The sequence below is a fragment of the Leishmania donovani genome, chromosome 16 (genome assembly GCF_000227135.1).
Source record: "Leishmania donovani BPK282A1 complete genome, chromosome 16".
In the NCBI taxonomy this organism is placed as follows: Eukaryota; Euglenozoa; class Kinetoplastea; order Trypanosomatida; family Trypanosomatidae; genus Leishmania; species Leishmania donovani.
In genome coordinates, this window is record NC_018243.1 from 453,878 (window position 1) to 473,390 (window position 19,513).

At 62.6% G+C, this 19,513-nt stretch overlaps 6 protein-coding genes across 6 annotated transcripts; all 6 read right to left on the reverse strand.

Annotated features, from left to right (window-relative positions):
* Nucleotides 1-590: 590 nt before the first annotated feature.
* On the reverse strand, nt 591-2,051 carry LDBPK_161210 (hypothetical protein, unknown function; the record flags this gene model as incomplete). Its single annotated transcript, XM_003859760.1, has 1 exon — nt 591-2,051. The coding sequence occupies one exon, from the start codon at nt 2,049-2,051 to the stop codon at nt 591-593; it is 1,461 nt and encodes a 486-aa protein (XP_003859808.1).
* A 957-nt stretch (nt 2,052-3,008) lies between these two features.
* Nucleotides 3,009-3,164, reverse strand: LDBPK_161220 (60S ribosomal protein L39, putative; the record flags this gene model as incomplete). Its single annotated transcript, XM_003859761.1, has 1 exon — nt 3,009-3,164. The coding sequence occupies one exon, from the start codon at nt 3,162-3,164 to the stop codon at nt 3,009-3,011; it is 156 nt and encodes a 51-aa protein (XP_003859809.1).
* Nucleotides 3,165-4,327: 1,163 nt separating this feature from the next.
* Nucleotides 4,328-5,938, reverse strand: LDBPK_161230 (coatomer delta subunit-like protein; the record flags this gene model as incomplete). Its single annotated transcript, XM_003859762.1, has 1 exon — nt 4,328-5,938. The coding sequence occupies one exon, from the start codon at nt 5,936-5,938 to the stop codon at nt 4,328-4,330; it is 1,611 nt and encodes a 536-aa protein (XP_003859810.1).
* Nucleotides 5,939-7,014: 1,076 nt separating this feature from the next.
* On the reverse strand, nt 7,015-11,337 carry LDBPK_161240 (hypothetical protein, conserved; the record flags this gene model as incomplete). Its single annotated transcript, XM_003859763.1, has 1 exon — nt 7,015-11,337. The coding sequence occupies one exon, from the start codon at nt 11,335-11,337 to the stop codon at nt 7,015-7,017; it is 4,323 nt and encodes a 1,440-aa protein (XP_003859811.1).
* Nucleotides 11,338-12,789: 1,452 nt separating this feature from the next.
* LDBPK_161250 (cyclophilin, putative) lies at nt 12,790-13,890 on the reverse strand (the record flags this gene model as incomplete). The annotated part of the gene is made up of 1 exon (XM_003859764.1): nt 12,790-13,890. The coding sequence occupies one exon, from the start codon at nt 13,888-13,890 to the stop codon at nt 12,790-12,792; it is 1,101 nt and encodes a 366-aa protein (XP_003859812.1).
* Nucleotides 13,891-14,867: 977 nt separating this feature from the next.
* On the reverse strand, nt 14,868-18,698 carry LDBPK_161260 (hypothetical protein, conserved; the record flags this gene model as incomplete). The annotated part of the gene is made up of 1 exon (XM_003859765.1): nt 14,868-18,698. One exon carries the CDS (start codon nt 18,696-18,698, stop codon nt 14,868-14,870), a length of 3,831 nt encoding a protein of 1,276 aa, XP_003859813.1.
* Nucleotides 18,699-19,513: the final 815 nt, after the last annotated feature.

Genomic DNA, 19,513 nt, shown 5'->3' on the forward strand with positions numbered 1-19,513 from the left:
GGGGGTGCTGGCCCGTGTGCGTGTGTATGCGAGAGATACCGCGCACTGCGGCACCCTCCTCTCCCGTCATCAGAGACGGGGGCACATTGTGAAGAGAGAATAGAAGGGCATATTGCCGATAACAGGCGGGCTGGGCGGTTTTGACAGGTGCGCGAAGGTTACGAGCGAAGCAGAGTCGATGTCGTTGCATCTCACACACGTACACACAAACACACAAACACACATACACACACACACACACACACACACACACACACATACCGACAGAGTGGGAGAACAAGCGACGGATGATGCAGCGGGGAAGGAGTGGGGTGTGCGTGAGGCGACATGAAACTGAAACATCGACGCGGATGCGGAGGGGAGAGCGTGAGAAGCGAAGCCCACATCAGTCGCTAGGAGTAGTCGCGAAAGAAAAAGGCAGCAGAGGAAAGCAGAAAACCCAGCCGCCGCAGCAGGAGAGAGAAGTATAAAGCGAAGCGGAGGTGGGGGAGGGCCGGGAAGAAGATGCGTTCTAGCGACTATGACGACCACAATCGCAGTGAAGATATTCCCCACCCCCCTCCACACACACATGCACCCACACGGGTGTATCAGAGATATTTTCGCACTTGCACATCCACGATTGCGGCGAGGTGGGCTAGTAGCGCCATGTTGCTCATCGCCATCGGCTGTTCCTTCCCGGCGACAGACGCGGGTGGCGGCCGTACTGCTGCTGCAGCAGACTCGCCTCGAGGCCTCTTCAAGGCGCGTTCCGTGTCGTCGCGGTGCGCGTCTACGACGCGACAGTACTGCTTAACTTCGAGAACAGTATCGCGCACTTCTGCCACCTCCGCGAGGAAGAGACGGAGGTCGGCACGCAGGGCGACTGACGTGGCTGCAGATGCCATACACGATACAAGCGAAGGCAGCAGCGGCTCCGTGGATTGCCGGCGCTCGGAGCCTGTCCGCGGTGATGCTTCTGCTGCCGCGGCTACCAGGTACGAGAGGACACGTATTAGAGAGGCGCAGAGTGCGTTCCACGACTCACTGACGACGCTGCCATCGCTACACCGTAGACTGCCCCCATCCTGCGGCCGTGACCTCTTCGTCCCGATCGTCTCCGCCGCTTCATTTTCGATCACTGCCGGCGTTGGCACCGCTCTGAGCGGCCGTCGGTTGTCGTCGGCGCCGGCGCTGCTGGAACGGTGTCCTTCGATTCGTGCCGACCGCATGTGCGCTTCGCGCATGTGTCTGTCGGGTCTCCATAGCAACATTGCCTCCGCACACTCCTTGGTCAGCCTCATGAGCCAGAGCAGGAGGAGACTGAAGTTGTCCGCGTCAACGGAGCCGAGGAGGAGCCGGTGGGTGACCGGCAGTGGGCACGCCGCGTCCAGCACGCGGTACCGTATGAGTTGCGCAGGGGTAGGGAGCTGCAATGGAGGTGGAGAAGTTGGAGGTGTGTGCGGAACGTGTCCCGCCTCGCCGATGATCCGCGGCACTGGCACCGCAATGCTCGTTGGGAAGGACCACGGTGGAGGGTGCTGATCAGAGCACTCGTTAACCCTACGGGGGTCGTACGAGGAGGCGTGCACCTCACGCCGGGAGGCGTCGCGCCCGCCCTGTCTCATCGTCTCGGCTGCACTGGCGCTCTCATCAGTTCCCTTCTCGCTGTTGCTGCCAAAGTCTGACGGGGCTGTGGTGGCTGCCCACAGCTGCAGCAGCTCCCCCAGTGAGTAGAAGACCATGCCCGAGTGCAGCTTCAACAGTGATGACGCCGATGGCAGGGCAAACTCGCCTGTGTTGGCATCAGAGCCCGCCGACCCTTCTGAGATGGGCGAGCGACCGGCAACCAGGAGAGCGTTGTCTGTCGTCGCCGCGGCGGCGGCGGCTGCGCCTTCACGCCACCACGAGAACATACCAGCTGCAGCTTCCGCGAGGCACTGCAGCAGGCGACACTGCTCCTTGAGTCGCTGCTGCAGTTGCAGCTCTTCTCGGTAAACTCGCATGAGCTCTTGCTGCTGTGCGACGTGTGACATCGGAGCTGGTGGGGACGGAGGCAGAGGAAAGCTCATGTGATGATAGAGGAGGTGTGTATGTATACATGTATATATGTGTGTGTGTGCGTGTGTGTGTGTGCGTGTGCGTGTGCGCGGTAGGGGAGGGGAGCAGAGGTGTGTCAAGGAAGCCGTTCAGCAGACACACGAGACCACGGAGGAGGCAGATGCTGGCAGGAGTAAGCAGAAGCCAAGTCATGAGGACGCGAGACCCCACGACCCACGCCAACAGGCACGCCCACGACCTCTCGGACGAAAGTTTTTTTTTTGGTGAGGGGAGTGAGTGGGCGAGCAGAGAGGGGTAAGAGCAGCCGCCGACGACAGCAACGGGTGCGCCGCCACCCAGGAAGGTGCGCAACAAAGAGGAGTGCATGGGAAGACATCATGCCGATCCTGTGTGCGGGAAGCGGCCACTGTGTGCGTGTGTGTGGGCGGGCGGGCGGGCTAGCCGCGTTACCTTTTCCTGACTTTTCCGAAAAGAAGATGAAGCGAAGAAACGAGAGAAAGAGGGAGCGCACGCGGGTGACTGCTCGCGTTAGCTCTGCCCATGAAAGGCGTGATGGCTGGGATCTCGCCTCATATGTGCCTGATGAACAACGACAAGAGTGCGCGCAAGGAAAGGGAGAGCGAAGGCGGCAACCAACTCCCACACCGGTACACCGAAACAGACACCGATCCGCTGACACGCACACGACTGCACACGTGCAACGACGCAACCACGCACACCGAGTCCATCTACCAACCGCGTGCCAGCTGCCACCCCGAAATCGCGGCGGTTGTGCTACGCGTCTACTCCCTTCTTCTGCAGCTTCCCTTCATCAATTCAGTCCGCCCGCCTGCGTGCGCAGACGGAGGTCGGGGGCGACGATGTAAAGCACAGAGTGAGAGAGGGGGGGGGCATATACACACGCACGTACATGTGAGTAGAAGTGAGCGGGATGGCAGTGGGAATAAAAAGAGAGTCGTCAGTCGGTCTTAGTAGTTTAGCTTCGTGCGGCGCCAGTGGCGGCGCTTCTCGTTCCACTTGATGCGGTTGCCCGTGCGAAGGCGAATCCAGTACGGCACCGGCTTGTTCTGGTTCATCTTCTTCGCGTACTTCTTCTTCACAGCAAGGGGCTTGAAGCGGCCCATGATTGCGCAGTCGAAGGAATGAGGGAAGGGGGAGGTGCTGTGGACGGGAAGGTTGGGTTGGTGGGGCGTTGCTGAAGTGATGGGCCGCTACGCAGACACACACGCACAACAGCAGCAGTAGCGTAAATACGGCTCTCGCTCTCTGTTCCCCGGGTGAGTTGACGTGTGTGTGTGTGTGTGTGTGTGTCGATGTTGTAGAGCGGCGGAGGACGAGCGGGAGGGAAGCGAAGGAGGGAGATGATGCAGACAAGAATCCAATATATATATATATATATACCGCGCCACATCAGAAAAAGGGAGGCGCATGAGGAGGGGGGGGGAAGGGCGCAAATAATAGGCGGCTACGTGCATGTGCGGCTGCCGCTGCTCTGAAGCCCCGCTGCCGCACAAGGCGAGAGGGAAGAAGGAAAGGGGCGCCTGCAAAACGTGTGAGGTGCAGCGCACGGAGAGGGCTGCATCGGCGTGTTGGGCGTCGAGGGGTGTGCGTGAGGGTTGTCGCCCCGCGTGCGCATGTGCAGACGCTCGTGCGCCGCCGACGCCTGCAGCTTGGATCTCACTTGGGTCCACGTCCTTGTTCTGTTGGCGCTCTGGAAAGGCCAACCCAACACCCAACACGAATACAGACAGACAACACACAGTCACCTCCTCCCCTCTCTGCCCTGCTCTGCACGCGCGCCATCTTACAGAAGGCCACGCGCGTAAGCTCGGACGGCCATGCAAGGCCTGAGAGACGACGAAAGAGAGAGAGGGCGTAGAAGCACAGGCACTCTTACTCTAACTGGCACATCCGAGGCAAGTGACACCGCCCCGCACGCACACACATACACGTCGCCCTACGAGAGGGGGGGGGGGAGTGGAACGGAGAAGGGGAAGGGTGGGCGGATGGGCACCGACGTGCAAAACCACACGTAAGAGAGGAAACCACCACCACACCGGCCACGCGCGCTGCGTCTCCAGCACATCGGGGGTGGGGTGGAGCACATCTTGACCCCTTTCTCCGCCTTTCGGTTGCGCCGCAAATCAGCTTCTCCCTGTCACCTCAAAGGATGTGCAGGGCAGTGGAGGGTTCCCCACCTGGCCGTTTGCAAGGGATCGTGACAGGGGACAACAATAAGCGCGCCTGCTGATGATAAGTGGCTTTCTCATGTGGGCGCCAGGCTTTTTTACAGCACCTGCACACTGTCACTCACCAAGCGCAACTGCTGGCTGAAGGGCACCGCGTTGCCGTTCTGGGTCGACACCACCTCCGTCACATTAACGTGCGCGATGCTGACCTGGGAAGAGAGGGCAACGCGGATTGGGAAGAAGAGCTCCTCGCCGTTGGCGCCGTGGTCGCTGTCCGCGGCGATCTCAATATTGCCGCTCGTATTTTGGTGACCATCCACGGCGTCGATCGTCCAGATCACGTGCTGGCCGTCCACCGCCTGGTACGTGCCTGTTGACGGCTGCACATCTTGCAGGCTGGCGCCGTAGAGAGGGATGACCAAGCGCACGGGCTGCAGCGGCCGCGTGTTCGGGTCGGCCAGCTCGTACTCGATCGTAATGCTGCTTGACTCTGGCCAGCACGTGAAGTTAATCGGTGCGGTGACGGAGGAGTTGGAGAGACGCCATCGAAGAATGGTGACCGGCTGCTGCACCGGAAACGGCTTGCCGTCCGCCATGGCGAGCACCTGGTCACTGGCGAACAGCGTCTTGTTCACCTTGGCGTGCGCGCGGAACGTGAAGGCGTCGCTCACCGGCGCCAACATGAGCTTGATGTGGTCCTGCTGCGGGTCTGCCACGAGGACAGTGAGCTCACCCTTGATGTCTATCGGAGTCGGCTCGCCCTCACGCTGCAGCGTTGCGCTCATCTTCTCTTCAACGGTAATGTTCACCGCCTCCTGCGGCACCATAGCAACCGGTAGTTCCACTGCGTTATGCCCCATCGCCACCGGGTCACTCGCCCCACCAAAGGCGTCAGGCGCCTGCGATGCCGTGATGCCCATCTCCTTCTGGATCTTGCTGCTGATGTCGGTCTTGCGTGCCTTGCCAAGACACATGCCGCTGCGCGGCGCTGCCGCCATCTTAAGGGGAGCGGATGTGTGCGAGCTGATCGTCGCCGAAGGCGCCGGGTACGCCGTCTCCATGCCACCACCGCCGCCGGTGTACAGGCTCATGTTGCCGCCAGCGGCAGAGCTGCTGCCGAAGCCGCCGTAGTTCGGGTCATCAGAGCTGATGCCGCCGTACACGCCACCAGTCGGGCCGCCGCCAGCCATGCGCCGCTCGCGCATCTTGCGCGCGTGCTCGGCCGTAATCTTCTTCGCCTCTGCCATTTGCCGCTGCTTCTCCTCGAGCGCCATGCGCTCCTCGTACGAGTCCATCTCGAGGTACACGCGAATCTGCTCCACTGTGCTGTTCTCGCGCTTCCCGCACACTACTACCTCGTCGAGGGCGAAGAAAACTTCGAAGGAGTGCGCTTCCAGCGAGGCCTCCGTGATGCCCTCCGGCACGTACTCGGGAATCAACCGACCCATGAGATGCAGCGTGGCAAGGTCCTCGACGATGTTGCTCTTCGTTGTCGTGACCAACACCAGGAAAAGCTCCTCGATGGGCTGGTAGACGTAGCGCACCGTGCCGGCGTCGATGTACGTGACCTGCTTGCTCATCGACGACTCGAGCAGCCGCGGGAAGGCGGAGAGAAGACCTTCGATGCGGACGCGGCTAATGTCCGTGAACTGACGCGCAAGCACGATGCGGCCCTGCTTGTTTACAACTCCGGCAGAGATGACGGTCATCTTCGCGACAGCCTGCAACCAGGGAGGGGTGTGCGATGCAGGAGAGAGGCCGAGAGAAAGGAATGCGACAGCGAAGGGGGGAGGGAGAGAGGCGTTAGCCCATCTGATGATGACGGCGGTGGCGATGGTGGCGATGATGTGGGCGCTGCCAACGAAAAAAGAGGAAGCGACAACGAACAAAAAGGGAAGCTGATGCGATGCACGGCTGCGACGGATGCTGCGGCCCCGTTGTTATTGCCCCCCCCCCCCCCCAAACATGCAAGCGTGCACATGTGGTGGCGGTGGACAGGGGAAGCGAAAAGTGGTGGTGTGGGGGAGGGAGGAAGGGAAGGAGAGGGGAGACAGGAGAAAGATAAGAGCATACCAAGGACGCCAACACGTAGGGAGAGGGAGCTATGCATGGGGTGAGCTGCCTGCTCTTACCTTAACGACACGCCACGCCGCGCTTCCTCCTTTCGCTTTCACCATCGACAAGGGCCATGCACACACAGGCGCCCTTGCCTTCCATCCAAAAAGAGAGCGGCGGCTCGCACCGTGCATCGGGGTAGAGGGTGGGTGGGTGGGGAGAGACAGAGACAGAGAGAGAGGCGACTTGCCCCATCTATGAGCCCATCGACTTTGACACAGACCTGCTCTTAAACTCTGCCTTGCCATGGCGCGGATGCCGCACGTCAGCCCCTCGCCCCCCCCCCCACCACCGCCCTGCCCCTTCGCTAAGCTGCCTTTCTCCGCGCCCTCCTCGCATCAACTCTTTCAATTCTGTTTTTTTTTTTCTTTTAGGGGTATCTTCGTGGCTTGCTCGCTGTGCGGACAACATCCCGTTCACTTTCAAGCATATACGTCTACATCAGCACACAAAGACACAGTGCATGCCTCTCCCACTCGACCTAGAAGGGGGGGGGTCAGCGGTGGGAGCGGGGGCGAGAGACCCGATAGAGGCGCTGCGCCTCTATCGAAGTCGACGGCAAACACATAGGCTAAACACACGAAAGGCGGGGGCGGGCGAGACAAACAAGCCCCCTCTCGCCGTCTTTCCTCCTCCCCTCTTCTGTGTCGTCGCCAGCGTGGCGCCTCAGCTACACCGTCGGAGACGGTGGCTCGTCGTTGGACATGGCTGGCTCGGTCGCGGCGCAGAGGATAGCGTTGCCCTCCAGCGTCGTGCGCGGCGAGGATGGGCCACTCGATTGCAAGCGCATCTGCAACAGCGACTGCGCCAGCTCATCATCGGCTCGCTGCTCCTCGTAGCTGCGCAGTGGCGGCGGTGGTGGCAGGGTGGAGGCGTGACGGCGACTCGGAGGGCCACTGCTACCCTCGTGGGTGTGCGCAGCTGTCACCACTGTCGGTATGCTCGCATAGGTCAGCTTATGATTTGCCGCGCCGTCTTGCGCGTTTTCCGTGGCGGCCACCGCGGGCATGGGCGTCGCCACAACAGCCATCTTCTGCCCAGTGTTGTCCGGCACGACTCTGGAAAGATCGCTCGTGGACACGGTGGCCGCCGTACGCAGCCTACTGTTCACGCTTGGCGGCACCGCGGCGGAGGCCTGAGTTGGCGATACATCATGACCGTCCATCAGCTGCGTGTGCATTGAGTGGGGCGCTTCGCCCCTGCCTTGATTGAAGTCGTCGCTGTCGTTGCGAGGTAGGCTTCGCGCAGCGGCACCGCCGTCGCTGCTGTCGTGATCCGCCATGTCACCGTACCTGTACTCGCCGACGTACTCGTCCTCCATGTCGAGGTCCCTGTACACACTCGCATCCTCCTCAAACCATGTCATCCCACGGTCCCAGTACCGCTCCACCACGAAGTCCGTGTTCTTCATTGATCGCAGCTCGGCCGCGGCGTTGATGACCGCGAGCCGCTGGTGCTTCGGCTGGTAGCGCATGGTCAGCCCCGGCTTACGGGGCAGTAGGTGGCTCAGGAAGGGGTTCCGCGTGGCGTCGAACAGAACCTGCTGCAGTGTGACGTTCTCGTAGCGGTCGAGGGCACCCTCCTCCTGCACGGCGCTGTTGCGGGTGTTGGGACTGCGTCGCTGCTCCGCTGCGTCGTCTTCGCTCTCGTACGGGTTGTCGGAGCCGGCGTACACGTGAGAGGGGAAGCCGTCGGCGGCCGCAACGCCAGCCGACAAGGATGGGGGTGATACGTGAACGCTCGTGCCTGCGTTGCCGGCGGACACCTCTGCGGCGTGCTTGGGCGGGAACCCCCGTAGCGGCGTTGTGACTGTCGGCGCCGACGTCGCCTGCTGCACCGCGTGCTGGCTGTAGAAGTGATGGGCCTTCCGTGCGAAGTGTCGCGCGTTCGCCAGCGACGCCGTCCACTTGCGGGTCTGCACGTAGACGTAAATCGTCAGCCCCACTCCTGTGCCCAGCGCCAGCGAACACATGACGACGCCGCCTTTGTGGGCGCGGAGGCTCATGAGGAGCACGCCACACGTCTCGGAAAAGCAGTACAACCACATGACGCAGCGGATGACCTGCGCCGCCACGCCGAAGTCGGTGCAGTCGTGCGCGGGGGACAGGGTGGGGCGATAGCGGTCGCACTGCTTTGCGCGCTGACTCCAGTAGCGCACAAAGAAGTAGCAGACGACGAGGAGGCCGAGCAGCGGCGCTGTCATGTGGAAGAGAAGCCCCATGGATAGCACCATCAAGTCGAAACTGAGCAGCCGCGGGAACTCGAACTCGCAGGGGAGAAAGAGGGCGTCGTAGTTGCGCTGGACGTGCGCCCGCCCGCGGAAGAGCAGCACTTTCAGGATCCCTACCGGGTCAAGCAGGTCAACCCACGTGGAGAGGCACGTGGCGGTGATGACCTTGGCGTAGAAGTAGCCGTTGCTGGGCGAAATGCAGGAGACGAAGAAGTTGATGATGGCGTCATGGTCGGAGTTGGCGAGGAGGTCTGCGAGGCGGCTCACAGCACCTTGGAAGGCGGCCTGAAAGATGACAGCCGTGACGACCATGAAGACGTACTGCATGTAGAGCTGGCCGCCATCGCACTCGGCACGGTTGAAGGCGCCCATCGCGCGGACCAGGAAACGAATAATATGCGGCAGGGCAATGTTGAGGAGGGCGAGCGCGCCGACGGGCAGGTAGGCATTGATCAACGACCTCATCCACTTCGGCAGTTCGGAGTACTTTCGCAGCACCGCTATGCTTGAAATCTCCGACAGCTGCTCCAGCGAGCCCAGGATACTGATCGGGATGGACCAGGTCAGGAGGAGGACAACGTACAGCAGAAAGATGAGGATGAAGCGCAACCAGAGCGCGCAGCGGCCGGCGGTGAGACTGCTCTGGAAGATGCGGCCCGGCGGCCCGGCGATGGTGGCGGTCAAAGACGAGAAGAGGCCCCCAAAGCGAGCCGTGAAGAGCTGCGTGAACTCGTGTGCGCACAGCGAGTCCTTGAAGACGACGAAGGCAGCGCCGGCGACTTGCTGCTGCGGCACCCGCTCCAGCGCAATGTTCATGTCGCGCACACAGCGGAAGAAGACGGCCTCGTAGTACGGCACGGCCGGCATCTTGTCGCAGCAGGCTGGAAACGGGGCGCGCATCATCAACACGGCGTCTCTCCCGTCGTCTGCATGGCTGTCGTGTCTCGCTGCCACGTCTTCAAAGGTGATATCCTCGTTGCTCACCACCACGCTTGCCGTTCGCCCTGGAGAGAACCGAGCACTGCGGAGGCCGCGGCGGCCTCGCCCCACCGTGGCCGATGCCCGTGTCTCGTGCCGCAGTGTCAGGCGACGCTGCAGCGCCTTCTCGTCTGCGATAGCTTCCTGCAAGTTGGCCATGGCCGCCTCCGTGTCTGCGATGATTTCAAGCGTTCCGAGCGGCGGTTCACGTGTGATCAAAATCTGCTCCACGCTCTCCGGCTCCGTGAAGGCGGCGTCGGATCGGCGAACCACGTAGTAGTGCATGCCAGCGGTGGAGAAGAGGCAGTTAAGCCCTGGGCAGTCGCACACAACGTAGCTGGCTTCACTGTCACTCTCCCCATCAAAGCCGTTGCTGTTGTCGAGCCGCGCTGGTGGATTGCCCGTGCCCCCGCCACGCCGCCGCTGGGCTCCGCTGCCGGGGCTTGTTGCCGCCGTCGCCGCCAGCGAGTTCGACGCGGAGGGGGAGGGCGACGCGTTCGGAAAGTAGACGGAGAGCCGAAGAAATGCCTCCCGAAATGCGCGGTCGGTGCGGACGTCGGTCGTGTCGAGCCCGCGAACGCACACGACACGGTAGCCGAGCGCGTGGCGCATCTGGTTCGCCATCACGGCCTCCGCATACTTCCCCACTTTCTTGAGGTACAGGAGAGTGAGGGAGACGAGAACTACGCAGAAGCAGAGGTTCAGCATCCCCACCCCCATCCACCGCTGGCTGCGTGGGCTAATGTTCAGCACCGTCAAGTCGTAGAGGCCGTGCAGCGCCACTACGCCACACCCGAGGCCGTCGCCGCGGTAGTAGCAGTACGGCTTTCGCAACTCGCACCCCGTCGCGTTGTTGTCCTGACTTTTGCAGTCGTGGATGTCGCGCTGGATGAGGGTGTGCTCCATGTAATTATCTTTCTGCGCGATCACCATGATCCACACGGTGAAGAGTTCGCCGAGGAACATGAGGGAGAAGAAGAACTTCAGGGTGAAGAGGTAGACGGCGACGAGGGGGTCGACGGCGGTCTTGGGCAACACCTGCAAGGACGCCGTCGCGCCGTCTGAGGTGCCGGGTAAGCTCGTCCGGCTCCATGACTCTTCCAGGGCGCCGTAAGACCGCATTGAGGGCGTGTGTCGGGGAGAGAAGTCCGGGGAGCCCGCTGCGGCTGAGGCTCCGTCTCGGCCGCAGCGCTGTGACCCTGGTTGAGCAGCGTGACTCCCGTTTCGGCGGCGATGCGCGGGGTAGGACGGCGCCTGCAGTGGTACGAAGGACCGATCGCTCGTCTGCCGCGTCGGTAGCGTGGGGGTCTGGTAGTGCACCGGCGAGAGGGCGCTGTGTTTGCGGTCGCGTAGCGAGGGCTCCTCGATGCTGATCCAGTCTTGCCACGTAGGCCGCACGAAGAAGGTGGAGAGGTACGGTAGGCTGATGCCAAGCCGCTTGCGTCGCGTGACGGAGTGGCCATGGCTGCCGTGCGGGTGTACCGTGTGCTCTGCGAAGACGATTTCAGTCAGCGGCGAGGACGGCGGCGGTACATTGAGCAAGCCTCCCTGCGTCACACGCCGCGCCGCCGCGACGGCTGCCGCAGAGGCAGCTCTAGTGAGCGGCGCTGGCTCTACGGTATGGTTCGGCCGATAGAACCGCTTGATCCACAGGATGGGGGTGTAGCTGAGGAATGCCATGCACCCACCAAGCACGACGAGCAAGATGCCGCCGGCGATGAACGATAAGTAGATGCCCTGATCATCGTACTTGGCATTGGGGGGGAGAGGGCTTGGGACGCTCATGATGGGAAGCTAAGGACGTTGGTTTGCGTTGCCCGGGGCTGCGCGTTCACGCGAGAGACGAGTACACAAAACACACACACACACACACAGACAGATGGACGGACACGGGTGATCACATGGGGGTGTGGATATGCAAAGTCTGTGTGTGTGTGTGTGTGTGTGTGTGTGTCAGAAAGACGAGGAAGCACACGCGTAAAGAGGGAGTGAGGTAAGAAGGTAATGGCCGCGCAAGATGAAAGGGAAAGCGAATGGGCGATACGGTCAACAACACGTGTGGCAGTGATGGGCGTATGGGCAGAGGTTGGCAGGGGGGCCCGAGCTGGATCGTGTGTGTCGACGTAAGGAGAGAGAGATAGAAAGCCAAGACAGGTGCAGATACCTATACCGTAGAGCGCGTGTATGTGTGACGGTGCATTCGATGTGGAGCACTTAAGAACGGAAGTGTGCGTGCGCGCGCGCGCTTGTGAGGATGGAGAGAATTAGGGGTGAGAAGCCGTGTGCACGGAGAGGGAGTCCGCCAGCGCAAAGGCCCACCCCACACGCCCACGCACGCGACCGTGGGGATTGCAGAAGGAAAACCAACAGGAGAAGCACAAGAGTGAAACGGATGACGGCGACACGAGTACGAATGAGAAGAAGGACACATACAAACACACAGCGACAAGACGATGGGCGGTGCGCCGCTGCGGCTCAGCAGAAAGTGGTGGAGATCCTGCAAGATCGTGATGGCGGTGTGTGTGTGGGGGGGGGGAGAGGGATGGGGGTTGCGGGTAGAGAAAGACACTTCAGACGCACAGAGAGAGAGAGAGAGGGGAGTGAGGATGGGCGGCGATGCCGTCGCGTGCCGTCGTACACGCGCACATGCGTACACATACACACACCCACCCTACCCGCCGCGACTCGAGAGGGAGGGGAAGCAAGATGGTGGGTGGATGGGTGGGTGGGGCACTGCTGCTGCCGCCACTGACTTGAGGACACCCCCCAACAAAGCGGGAGGGAGGGCACGTGTGTGCCTCGGCTGCCTTTGAGAGGTTGCGTGTGCGGCTTTGGTGGCTCTCCTGCTTTTGGGGTGGATACATGATCGACGGCTGTGCGCCATGATGCCGCCGGGGGCTTGCGTGTGCTCTCTCGCTCTCGCTCTATCCGTGAGAGTAAGCCAGATCACGCAAGGCGATCGACTCGATGTCCCTGGCAACTCCACGCCAACGCGACCCTCACGCGGGGCGAACACGCACATCCATGGGCGCAGACACACAGACGAGCACACGCTCACTGGAGGGCAAAGGGCGTTCCACCGCTGCGCAACTGTACATGTCCTCGCTGCATGCAGAGCATGAGAGAAGGAGACGGGGTGAGTGGGGAAGAGAAAACAAACAGGCGAGAAGGGGCCATGCACGAAGGACGGGAGACACGGGGCCCACCCGACACGGTCGCTGCTGCGGTTGCTTCGCCTCACAGCTGATACGTTACATGCTTCGCATGCGTCTTGGCTGCCTCCGACGCCGCCGTCGTTTTTCCCTTTAAGGAGCTCTTCAGCGGCTGCGCAGGGGAGATGGAGGGGGGCGCCGCGGCTGCAGCGGCTCCGGACGGGGACAGGGCCGCCATCACACCGGTGCCATCCGCGGCTTGGTGATGCTGCAGCTGGAGTTGCGGCGGCTGCTCACGGTAATGTATGTCCAGCTCTGCAGGCGCTTCTTCGACGGTCGCGGACCGCGTGTCGGCTGCAGGAGACGACCGCGCCGTCTCCGTCTCTGATATCGCCATCGACGCCTGGGATACTGCAGCGGGCGACGACGATGCCGACATCAGCGTCGGCGCCTCTCCTTCGCCACAGTCCACTACCACCGCGTACTTGGACGGATGCCCCTCGACGTTGCCGAATGGGGCGACGAGCGCTATGAAGGCGTCAAGGCCGTGCACAACACGACCGATGCAGCAGTGGCGGCCGTTGAAGGCGCGCTCATGCGCCGCCGAGGTGGTGATGAAGAACTGTGACCCGTTCGAGTTGGGACCGTTGTTCGCCATGGAAACGAGCCCGATTTCGTTATGGCGTCGCTTCTTGAACTCATCCGGAAGCCAAGTGCGGCCAGCGCTGCTGTAGCTGTTCGTGCCGCCAGGCTTCACGCGCATGGTGATGTCACCCCCCTGGACGCAGTAAGAGGGTATGATCTTGTGGAAATACGTGCCGCAGTAGCTTGGGGTGAGGCCTTGGTAGCAGTACACCTGTCCCTGCCGCGTTGTCGACTGCCCGTTGCAGAGGCGGCGGAAATTCGCGCAGAGCTGCGGGCACTCGTCGTCGAAGAGCTCGATCTGAAGAAACAAGCTTGTTTCCTCGGGGGTGCCGGCGCCGGCGGTAGAGGCGAGCAAGTCCTGGCGGCCCTGCACCTGCGTGCCGGCCAGCGATGGGACGACCGGGAACTGCGTGAAGACCGCCAGCTTCATCCAGCACATAGTGCGGGCTGGCCTTGTGGTGTGGCTCACGTAGCAGGTACCCGAAAGTGCCGAGCCGGGGGTCGCAATGCCCCCAAGGCGCCGCGTCGACAGGGGGTTCATCACGTACGTTGCCACTCTCCAGATGTACCCGTGAACTCGTGTGCCGGTGACGAGCGGTGAGAGAGCCAGAGCGCACCAACGAAGCGGTACGTGCGAACCACTTGGCAAACTGAAAAGGCAGCGGCGCTGCAAGGCGAAGGGCAGAGAAGCGGAAGGGATACAGACAATGACAGCAAGAACAGAGTACTCAATCATGTGGGCGAGGGGGTGGTGGTGGCTGGGTGAGGAGGCTACGAGGAGAGAGAGACTGAAAAGACAGGAGAGGTGAATGCCGGGGGAAGGTGAGAGTGTGGAGCTGCTGCTCACATCACGCAGGTGCGTCTGCCTCGGCCCTTTCGAGTGAGCATCCAACGCCTTCCTTGCGTTTCACTGCGATCGACACACGCGTGCAGTCGACGCACAGACCCCTCCCCCCCCCCCCCACGCGCGAGCTCTCGCCCTCGTCCGCCAATGACAAGCGGCAGTCCCACCGAGAAACCGGGCGAACACTCGATTCTTGCTCGTCCCCACTCTTTGCGAATATGCGTCTCTCCGTCGCCACACCCGCTCTCCCCGCCATCTAACCTTCTTCCGCCTCCTCGTCGGCCACGGCTGCAGAGCCACCCGGCAACAAGCGAGGGAGAGAGAGAGGGCCCTTCCGATGGCGCGTTAGGCAGGAACTTCGCATCCACCGTAGTGGCCAAAGAGGGCGAGGCGACCGGCCCTCCTCATTCTCCCCCCTCTTCCTTGAGCACTCCCATCACATACCCTCCTCCTCCAGACTGCGGCAGCCCGCCAGCTCCTACGGACGTAAACCCAGGTTGTATGTCGGGTCCTTTCAGTGGCTGCTTATTTCTGTGGAAGCACATGGCAAAGACAAACCTCAAGACACAGACGTACGCGCACATCGCTCTCTCGACGCCGGCGACCCAACGGATGGGCGTCCCCGCCCGCCCTGTCCCGTCCTCTCACTTCCCCACCCCCGTGTGCCCTACTCCTCAGGAGGGACTTGTGAGGCGGGCCTTCCGCTTCCTCGGTAACGTGATGCCTCGTGTGCTTTCCAAGAACGCCTTCATATTCGTGTGCATGACAGGCCGAGGCGGGTGCAGGGAGCCCGGCTGTGGCGCAGATGAGGTGGACAACGCACTGGCGGTCTCCTTGCTCGCCGACCGAGGCGGCTTGACACCGGCGGCCTCCACCGCCGAGGCGCGCAGCGTGCCGTCAGAGAGGAAGGGGGGTGTAATGATGAGCGGCTCCTTGCTCAGGTACTTGGCCACGTCCGCGAACGAGCATGCGTGGCGCACCCGCGGCTGGCCGCGCGGATACTGCACCAAGACATCCACCCCAAAGGAATGCAAGATGGACGCGGCGTGAAGGTAGCAGGCGCGCTCGGCATCCTTACGCTTGAGCGACGTGCCGATGGCGATGGCGTACACGGGTCCCATTAATGGGTGCGGCGGCAATGATACGGCCGAGGCGTCAATCTTGTGCGACATCTCTGGTGGTGGCAGCACAGCGCTACTGGGGATCGGCACCTGCAGGAAGCTGGTGTTGTGCAGGCTGTTCTGCCGTCCGTAGCCCCTGATGATGTTGTGCGGCAAGAGATTCATGGCAAACTGAGTGGCCCACGCCTGTGTCTCGGCGATGTTGTCTTCCACGACGGCGGCTGCGGGTCGGCTCGCCGTGTCCACGTCCCCGCCGCTGCCACTACGTACATCCGCACCCGTTGCCGGCGGAGTCTCGTTTTGCTGGCCGCTGCCGGTAGTGACCAGGACGGCGTCGCCCGCACCGGCCTCTGCTGCAGCACATTGTACGGCCCTCGACGCACCGCTCTTGCTCTGGATTCTCTGCTGCATGTTTCGACTTCGCAACAGCCCCCCCAGGGACTCCTGCAAGTAGTTCTGCACGGCCATGCGCACCTGATTGCCGATTTCGACGAGCACCTCCTCGCTGGCACCACCGAAAAGGCAGTAGTCCTCGGGGATGCGCAACTGCATGGTGTGTAGCGTGTCGGCGATGTGGGGCAGCAGGCGTATGTGCGAACCCTCTACTACGTACGTCGGCAAGCGCAGCACACCGCCGTCGCTCGTTCCCGGTGACTTCTCTGCCGCACCGGACAAAGGCGGAGGCGGCAGCCCAGAGAAGCTCCGCGGCACCCGCGCGTGCATCAGCGATCCTTCGTTGGCAGGAGAGGTGCGCTGCAGTACCATGCCGAGTGCGGCACGACGCTGTAGGTACCGTCGCTCTCGCTCCGGGTCGACGCACAGGGGGACGCCGAGAGTGCACAGCGTGTCGAGTGCGTGCAGGGAGCACACCTGCACGGCCATCTTGCGCGTCTTGCCAATGCCGAGACCACCCCGGATGCCGAACTGTCGCGGAACCGGCAGGACTGTCGTTGCCTGGAAGACGTTGTCCATGTTGAACAGCACAAAGAGATGCGTGAAGCGGCTCTTTGCGACGTGCGCCTGCCATTCTTGGAGCAGCTGCTCCGCCTCCTCGAGCAGCTCCGCCGGCGGGTTGATCTCCACCTCGTCTTCGGTCTGCGAATTCAAGTGCTGCATGGCTACAATGATATGCTCCGAGTCTGACCAGCGGTGCCCCAGTTGCCGCCGCGCCTCCGGCCCCAGCCACACATCATCGGTCCCGATTTGGATCTTCAGCGGCAGCGGAAGCGCGTCGTGTGGGTTCGGTGGTGTGATGCCGCCAGTGAGGGGGTTCATGGCCCACCGCCCGTAGCCAGCCACCACCTCGGCGTGCCGTGCCTGCCGCTGTGGGTCGGCTGGAAAGAGCGGATGCCCCAGTGCATCCAGAAGCAGCTCCGCGTGCATGGCGGCGAGGTGGATGGCCATCTGCTCCGTCTGCGCCTTCCCCTTCGCTGCAATGGTGAGACCTATAAGTCGCAGTTCCGCCTCCACCATGCGCTGCGGACTTCCCGTTGACCCAGAAGCAGAGCGCACCCTGAGATGCTCCTTGAGCGTTGTGTTGTGCTGGGCGTAGTAGTCAGTGATGCGCGCCTCGGCGCACGGGCCGTCGTACACGATAGGCAGCACAAGCGCCTCATGCGGCGTGGGGGAGCAGCGCATATCGCGGTCATTTACCATCGACCACATGCCGTTTTCCGTGGGGTCAAACACCTGCCCTAGGGTGGCGACGGCGGCAGTGCCATCACTGCCCATAGCACCACCCTGTGGAGCTGCGCTGACGTCTCCCTGCGCCACGGCCGCCCCTTCCCACTGGCATATCCAGGGGTAGTAGACACTGCTGGCGTACGTCCGCACTCGCTCGGCGTGCTCTTCATCCGTGTAGTGAAACACCAACTGTGCGTAGTCGTCAACAGGGTCGTGGCGGCGCAGCACAATCCTGGTCGAGTCGAAGCCCATCGCCGCGCCGGCGGCGGAGGGCGGCGCGACGCTCCCACCGGCGGTGGCGGGACTGGCTGACGCCGAGTCGTCCTCTCCAACACCACTCTCTGCTGATTCCGCCGGCTGCGCCTGGCCACCTAGCGGCACCTCCCGGGGTGCTGGTGGTGTCCGTGCCAGATGCGACCTCTGCACCCGAGGCGCTGCCACTGTTGCTGCCGACGCTTCGCCTCGTTCAGCCGTGTACCGATGGGACTGCAAAGAGGCTACCGCATCAGCAGCGGCGACTTCAGAGGCAACCGAGAAGACCGACCGTGCCGACGCAGCGCCGGGTGCGTTCGACGACGCGTGCATGCGGGAGCGCAGCAGGCGCAGCGGGGGTGGAATAGGCGTCCCGAGCGGCTTGATGGGGTCGTCGGGGTAGGGCGCATAGCGGCCCTCTTCCTTTCGCACGGCGTCCGCGTGCTTCTGCTGTGCTGTCCTCAGGCGGAAGAGCTGCACGCCGAGTGCGTCACACACGCGTTCGGCGTGCATGGCAGCGAGCGCCTCGGCTTCCTTCGCGTCTTCTGCAACGCCTTCGGCCACGCGCGAGCCATGCGGCTCCGGCAACGGCAGCCGACACGTCGCCGCGAAGAGTGTCGGCCCTGTCGCACTTCCGGTGACCGCCGCTGCCTGGGCCGGCGTCATGGCACGCACGTGAAATACCGTTCCAGTGCTGTGGCCCATGCGCCGCACAAAGTTGGCGATGCGCCCTCGCGCAAACGCGTCGATCGTGTGAGCGTCGCAGTAGTCCTGCCGCTGCACGGCACTGGCCGGCACGCCGGTTTCCGCCTCACCGCTGCCGCTGAAGACATGCGCAGCGGATGCTGTGGAGGCGCCATCGCTGTCGTATTCGCGGCCACCCGCAGCTGAGGTGGCGTGAAGCTGTGCCGTGAAGAAGTCTGTCGCACACACTTCGCGCTGCCGCTGATTGTGATGACAGTGGGGATGCGGCGCACAATGGTTTCTGTGACGTGGGAAAGGCGTTTCCCTGTGCACTTCCGCATGACGCACTGTGGCGGTCGTGGACGTCGTCGACGGGGATTCCTCGGCACTCACCACCTCGATCTCTATCGCGTCAAGTGAGATCATCTCCGGCTCTGCAGCGGCTGCGGCGGTCGCCGCTCCTGCAGATGACGGCGGTTTCCACGACGAGGACGAGGACGCAGAGGAGCAGCACGTTCGATGGCTGGCGAGTAGGGCATGACTGGAGACGTCACCAGCAGACGCGGTGAAACCGCGACAGTTGCTGCTCCTTCGGATGCGCGGTACAGCGGCGTTGCGCGTGTGCTGCAGTGCCGTTTTCCACGATTCCATGAGAGGGGCCCACCTATTGGGCTTTGTAGAGAGGGGCAGAACACGCCACAGAGAACGCATGCGGTGCGTCAACGGTGCATGTGCCCCCACGGTTGCCACCGGCGGATGCTGCATGGTGACGTTGAATCGCGTGCTTCGCAGGAGGTGGCGTGTGTGTCTGTGTATCTGTGTGCGTGTGTGGGGGGAGGGGGGAATGCGCTACGTTGAAACACCGCGACCCTTCTGGCCTACTCGCGACACTGCTCTCCCGATGCCACACGCCGGCAGGGTTCTTCTCGGCTCCTTCCTGTCTCTCAATGCAATCTCGTATTCGATGAGGTGTACAGGCGTTTGGTGCGCCCACCACCGCTGTTGCTGCTGCGTCGACTTCGGAAGTCGCCTCGCGGTGTACCCGGCCGCCTGAACGGGGGGGGGAAGAGAAAAAGGGACGGAGGAGATGTGGCGAGGTGTGCATGCGTACGCCCCGTCTGTCTGAGTGTGAGGGAGCGTAGAGTCCAAGGTAGCGCCGACCTCGCCCTCGCTAACCGATGTGTGTTTGGGTGTGTGTGTGTGGGGGGAGGCAGCGGCGGCGGTGGTGGTGGTGATGAGGGTCGCAGAAACGGGCAAACCGAAAGAGAACAAAATGGTGGCGATAACGCTAAGGGGGATGGGGCGCGGCGCACAGGCACAGATGGCAGAGGCGGCTGCTGATCGAGACATGGATGAGGTCACCCAACGACGGACGGAGGAGGGGGTGGAGGAGGTGATTGGGCAAGAGGTTTCGATGCACATGCATGCCGATACCCATCTACCCACCCACGCGTACTTGCAGCCTTCCATGAAGCGTGACACCGCCATGGTTTTGTTTCGTCTTGATGGCCACCTTCCGCTTGCTTTACTGCGCCACTCTTGCGCCCACGCGGTCACGTTTCCTCCTTGCCTGGCAGGGA